The sequence below is a fragment of the Arachis ipaensis genome, chromosome B8, assembly GCF_059453495.1.
Source record: "Arachis ipaensis isolate K30076 ecotype BB chromosome B8, ASM5945349v1, whole genome shotgun sequence".
NCBI lineage: Eukaryota > Viridiplantae > Streptophyta > Magnoliopsida > Fabales > Fabaceae > Arachis > Arachis ipaensis.
The window spans coordinates 115,344,020-115,350,995 of record NC_142443.1 but is presented as its reverse complement, the minus strand read 5'-3'; the positions used below and the strand labels follow the sequence as shown (position 1 = coordinate 115,350,995).

Here is a 6,976-nt window from a genome sequence, read left to right as displayed (position 1 = left end):
AGTTGATTTACTATAGTAAAATTATTAATTTATGCAAAATTGGTGATTCAGATGACATGTCAGGTTGGATCAAAACATATAAAGCAAGGTTACATGATCAATCACTTAGTTAAATCTCGACTCAAAACAAAGTATATATATCATTGTGGCTCAAGAAATCATTATTTCTTTCTAGCTAGGAATATTAATGATTCACACGAGCAAAATAAACAAGTTAAAACAAATTCTTCTCTGTCCAAACTCAATTGATTCAAGTAGTCTTAACTAAAGGGCATCGATCAACGATGCTACAAGATTTTTGGAAGTGAATTGAGGTTGCTATGCAACTCCTCAAAGGAAAATAATTTCATGTACATTGATTGAGAAACTGAAGCTCAACACCTTGTTCAATAATAAATAACCAATTTCAAGTGTTCTAGGTGTAGCCATCCAGAAAAACTTGAATCATACCGTCTCTATTAACAAGATCTAATTTCAGCCCAAACAATTAGTTTCTAAATGCCATCTCAAGAAATCAAACTAGACATAAATCAAAATCTCTCATTCTCTTCAGGTGTTTTATTAAGGTCATAATTTATCATGGAAGCCTTGTGTCCAGTCGAAACAACCTCATCGGAACTGTTGCTGGGCACGACTTCTTCTTCCATTGAGTCTTGAACTATCTCCCCTATCTCTTTTGTTTCCTCTTGAATCTTCTCTTGAGATAGTCCTGAAAGTTACATCGTAGCAAAATAAATTGAAATCTATTGCAACTTTTACAAAGAACATGGTCAGGCTTCTACATTCTAGAAGGCTTGTTGGACTTACGTTCCCAGAGTTTAGTAAGTCCTCCTTCGATGAAAATGAATTCCTCCTGAGACGTAATATCTAGTTCAACCATAAGATTGTTCTCGCATCGGGCCTAAAATAGAAAAGATGATCATCAGAACAATTGGACAATTCTAGTATAGATACGTTGTGCCATGCAATGAAAGGGTATAATAAACTATACCATACTATCATATTAATTCCGACATAAAAGAAAACAGGAACCCATCATTAATTTAGGCATTGTGTCCCTCTGAATGTAATCAGAAATTTGTATAGTATATATTACAATTTACACAGCAAGCTTACCAAACACAGCAAACTTAAAAAAGAGTATCGGTTATATGTAAAAAGTCTGTGCGCATGCAGTTTTTTTTATCAATAGCACACCCAAAAAGTCTATTAACAATGAAATTTCTTATACCAAGTTGTTTAGGAATTCACCAGATCTTACATACCTCAGGACCTTTGGCTGCCAATATTTTGCATACACTCTAGTCTCTAATAGAAACAAAATTTAATCCAAGAGATAGAAAGACATTATATAGAATACAAAACTGGAACCAAAAGCTTTGTGGTATATGACTTGAATAGTAGAAGTATAGTAGTGTTTATGAGTGTTATATTTTCAGAAAAAATATTTTCTTTTAAAGATGAGGCATTGAAAAAGAGTTCATTCATAGCATCACAACACACACCAGCAAATGAATTACTTGATTTTTCATATTTTTTTAAATAATAATCCAGTTTCATAAAGCACAAGCCTAAACTCAGAAAGGTCTTTACAAGCACAAAACACTAGTATAGATAAGACTAGTCATATAGAAAATAGTACACAATCACATACACAATTTACTGACATTGAGACATATATTGACTTTATAAAATCACAAAGAGATTTTACTTTATTCACAAAGTCTACCTCTCCAAGAAAGTTTACCATGCTACTGATTTATGTTGATGATATGATACCTAGTGGCAATGATACTACTGAGATAGCAGTAGTGAAGAAAAGACTTGATGACATACATATAATTATCACATAACTAAGTATATAAAAGAAGGGGATTTATCCTATATGCTTATGCAGTGCAGGGGTATAAATATCCTTGCGAATATTAAAAAAATGCATGTTCGACTAATGCAGCAGTGTTGGATTATTATTACCACCTCAGTTTCGCTAACTAGCAACTACTTTAATTTTCCAATACAACAACAACAAGGGATACTATTTCTATAATTTGCCGATATATGAGGTCATTTGGATTTTATATGTTGATGATGCATAGTCTAACTCATGCCCATGCCATGCCTACCCTCTATAATTTCTCTACAATCTCATCATTAATTTAATGGTACACAACCTACTATCGGTCCACACTTGAATACAAATGCCATACGCATTAGTTATTGGGTGTTCCTAAGTAAGTATTTATATACAAAAAGCAGTGTTGCTAAGTAAGTATTAATATAAGTGCTTTCATCTGGATAAATCATATAATTGATGTTTAAACCCATTTTTTACCTTCACCTCTTCCAATATTTTATGTGAATGTCCCTTAAATGTAGTTGTTAAGAATTTGAAGCCAAATTTCTTCTGGTACTTTGCCTCGAATTGACACAGTTCCTACAATATTGAGAGTCATACAAATCATAAGATATTTGACTTTGTCTTTTGGTTATAGGATACTAAAACCACTAAAATTATTATCGTCGTTCGAAGAAGTAAAAAAAAAAAAATCCTTGAGCGGTTAGCCAAATTGAAATCATGCCGACACAAGTTCGATAGGCGCTCTACTAACAGCATCACCTATGTGCCTGTGTGCAGAGAATGCATCTAGCCATGATCTAATATGCGACTTGTTGAACCATAAGTCTTGAGTGAATGAAGTTGTGTGCTCAAGGGAAGAGAATGGAGATGCCTCTTGCATCGCCTTGATGAAAAAGAAGCTGCTGGCGCAGAGAAAGAGGTCATTCTCTTCTAATTTCCCTGCTAAGTCCTAACACAAAAAGGGTAAGCAAAAGAACTTTAATTATACATTTCAATCATATTATAACTCTAGGTACAGACAGTTAAAAAAAGCCAAATTAAATAACTTCAAATTGGACCAGATGATTGATTTCTACCATTATCCTAGTTGCTAATAAATAAAATTGCAAGTGTCTAACAATCAACTAGACTATACATAGAGTAACAATGTACATGTCCTATATTGCTAGCTAAATACATCTATAAATCAGAAGCCTCTTCTCCAGTATCGATGGTGTTAGTCGTGAGTTCTTCTAAATCACCATCCCTTGTCAACGAAATACCTTCAACATCACATTCAGATAAATCAGTCAAACTTGGTGGGAGAGAAAGTTCGACCTCATAGTGTTCATTGTATTCACCCATGTCAAATAAATCTCTCGGCTTCACATGGACTACTACACTCTAGTCCTTATCAACTTCATCTTCCACATAGTATACAAGGCAAGCCTCAGACGCAAGAATGTGAGGCTCGTCATCTTCACGATCACCAGTGTGAATCGGATTACTGAAGTTGACACAGGTGTGTCCCAAAATATCTTACTTTATGCCTCTACCAGACATGGTGTCTGCCCAGAAGAACTGACGTGGCGAAAATTGGCGAGTCAAGAATTGTTATAAGATATGCGTTGTAAGTATAGTTCTTAACCAACCAGAGATCCACTTATCAATTTAGAAGGGTGTCACAAAAATTAAAATTAAAATACTGGGAGTATGAATCTCAGGTCGTCTCCCAACGAGTTGCAGAAATGTGTGCTATTTTATTAATCAGATGTTTTCAAAAAGGGTTTGAGTTGAATAAACAGGAAATTAAATTAGAGAAATTGAATAATTTAAATAAAAGACTTGACTGGGAGTAGATTAGCTGGAAGCCCTATTCTTGTTGAAGTACTCTCAAGATTAATTGATAATTGAAGGTTGTTCTATTTAGTTATCCCTTACTAGGTAAGGGAAAGTCAACCAAGTTGGAATACTACTTCTATTCACAAGTTCCAATCCACTCAATAAAAAGGGATTGGTGTCAGTGACTAGAGGACAATCCAACCATAAAACCAATTACAATTTTTCTTTTGTGCATTCTAACTCAAGGATTCCTTTCAATCAACTCCCCATCAAGTTAGGGAACTACTCGCTCATTGTGAATGTAGAACTCATAACATAGGAAAGGGAATTAAAGAAAGATATTATAAATAAAAATCAAAGAAATCAATTAAAAATAAAATTAATTCTTGTATTAATAAATTCTAAAATAATCCAATGGTAAAATTGAGTAAATTAAAGGACATGGAAGAGTAGAGCCAAGTAAAGAAAACGAACTAGAATGACGAAGTCTTGATGAGGAAATAACTCTTCTCAATATCGCAATGCAAGAAGTAATAGAGATAAAATCCTAAGAACTATGAATGTGTAGAGAGAAAACCTAGAGGAGGAATAAAACTAGATCTAAAAACTAAAATTGTGTAGAATGAATGTTGTTTTTGGTTTCTGCATGTTCTCTGGCTCTAGTCTGCTTTTCTGGGCCAAAAACTGGGTCAAAACAGGGCCCAAAATCGCCCCCAGCAAATTCTGCAGATTATGCAGATCGCGCACGTCACGCGATCGCGTCATTTATGCGGCCGCGTCATTCGGCCTTTTGCCCTGCCACGCAAGCGCGTCGTCCACGCCTCCTCGTCACTTGTGTTATTCCAATCCGCGCGGTCGCGTGAGCCATGCGGCCGCGTCACTTCTCGCTGGTCATCTCCTCAATTTCTTGTGTTCCTTCCATTTTTCTAAGCTTCCTTTCCAATCTCCAACTCATTTATGCCCTATAAAGCCTGAAACACTTAACACACAGATCACGGCATCGAATGGAATAAAGGAGAATTAAAATACATAATTAAAAGTCTCTAGGAAGCAAGTTTTCAATCATGTAATAATTTTCGGAAGGAAGTATAAATGCATGTTAATCATATGAATAAGTGGGTAAAGATCATGATAAAACCACACAATTAAACATATTATAAACTATAAAATAGTGGTTTATCAACCTCCCTACACTTAAACATTAGCATGTCCTCATGCTTAGTTGAAGGAGATAAAATAAATGAGTAGGAACATGTAAAACTCATGCAATGCAATGCAACCTATATATGTGAATGCAACTATATGATTCTTGTCCACTTGATCAATAGTAAATAAGCTCTTTAAAACAATTACAAATCAAATTCCACTAATTCAATTCTTATACAGTAAGAACAGATAAAAATGCAAGAAGGTAGCTCATGAAAGCAGGGAACATAGAATTTTAAGCATTGAACCCTCACTGATGATGTGTGTACGTTCTAATCTCTCTAGTGTATAGGGCAATCACTCTATCCTTCTCTAATCATGCTCTCTATTTTTTGTTCTTTTCCTAACCAATCAACGACATTTAATATACCAATGCAAACATCATGAGGTATTTTCAAGGTTGTAATGGGGCCAAGGTAATGGTAAGGATACATATATGGCTAAGTAAGCTTATAAACTGAATCTTTAATTAACCCAAGCTTTAACATAACCTATATATATTCTATATAACTTTAGAATTCATACCTAGCTACCCAGAATTTCCCTTTCATATTCCATACTCGTGTATCAACTTTCTATTTTAATTTTATCATACATGCATTGATCTTTGAATTCTTAACTTAGCACTGGGGTAATTTTATCCCCTTATTTATTTATTGAATATTTTTGGTTTTTTTTTTTAACATAAACATAAAAATAAACATAGCTTATTAATGCACATAGATTTTTAATTCTTATAGTTTCACATGAGTAGGTATCTAAATTCCCATTGTATTATCATGACACATTTCCTTATTATCTTTTGTTCCCACAATTTCCCATACTTAATTAGCACACAATTCTATCTTAAGCTAACAAAAGATTCAATTTGGGATATATAATTGTTTTTCCGCTTAAGGCTAGTAATGTGGTAAAATATAGAACAAATGGGATTTAAAGGCTCAAAGTGGCTAACAAAGGTAGTTGAAAGGGTAGGTTTAATTTGGATAAGTGAGTTTAAACAAATAATGGCCTCAATCATATGCAAGTATACAAATATAATAAATATTGGACATATAGGATGAAACAAAATATAGATTACAATCATAGAGAAGTAAACACACAAGAATAAAATAATTATGGTTAAATAATGTAACCATGCATAAAGGCTCGAATCTCACAGGTTGTGTGTTCTTTAGCTTAAAAATTATGTTCCAAATACAACTTCAAGCAAATTTAACATAAAAGTTTTAATTAAAGTTAGTGAACTTTTGTTCCAAAAATAGGGTCTTAGAGGAAAACTTATTGTCTTTTCAATCAAGTAGAACATGCATGCAACTAACCTATTACTATGCAATTTATCCTATTCTACAAAAGAAAAACTAACTAAATATCCTAATTTATTAGTGTTTAGGGAAGAGAAATTACCTTCGAAAGTCAGGTACTGACCGACCTCCCCACACTTAAGGCTTTGCATCGTCCTCGGTGCCATCTGTCAGGAACAAAGGTGGGCTGGTAGCAGTATCTCCACAGTCGGGACCATCATGGCTTCCTGTGCTGGTAAATGAAGTGGAGTCCGGGGTGTCTGAGTCCTTGAATTTTCCCATAATCAGCTCCTTGAGGTATGTGAATCGGCGCTTGTTACGACGCTCTCTCATCTTAGCTTTGTGTTCCTGCCGATCTAACCTTTCGAGTATTTGATGGAGCAGTTGGTCTGTTGTAGGTGCTTGTGGTGTTGAAGAAGGAATATCTTCAACCGGTTCAGTAGGATGGCTTGTGGCGGCTGGTGGAGGTCTGATGTATTTCCCATTAGGGACATACTGATCATCCCGTGGAAGCATGGCTTTGGTGTCCCCCGCTCTGTAGGAGACTCCGGCTGCTGAGACAAGATCTGAGACCAAGGCAGGAAAAGGTAAGTTGCCCGCAATTTGTACGTGTCTCATGGAATTCTGGATGTGTCTCGGTAGATTCAGAGGTTGGTCTGTAAGGATGCACCATAGTAGGACGGCCATGTCCACAGTGAAGGAGGACTCGTGAGTGCTCGGAAAGACGTAATGGGACATGATCTGTGCCCATATGTGAGCCTCCAAGGTAAGTACTGAAGCCGATATT

At 35.2% G+C, this 6,976-nt stretch overlaps 1 protein-coding gene across 1 annotated transcript; it reads right to left on the bottom strand.

The window, feature by feature from the left end:
* Window positions 1-530: 530 nt before the first annotated feature.
* LOC148549338 (uric acid degradation bifunctional protein TTL-like) lies at window positions 531-3,202 on the bottom strand. The gene is made up of 5 exons (XM_088495722.1): window positions 3,053-3,202; window positions 2,610-2,807; window positions 2,333-2,434; window positions 808-901; window positions 531-709 (listed from the first exon to the last, which is right to left on the bottom strand). The coding sequence occupies exons 1-5, from the start codon at window positions 3,200-3,202 to the stop codon at window positions 531-533; spliced, it is 723 nt and encodes a 240-aa protein (XP_088351848.1).
* Between the last annotated feature and the right edge of the window lie 3,774 nt (window positions 3,203-6,976).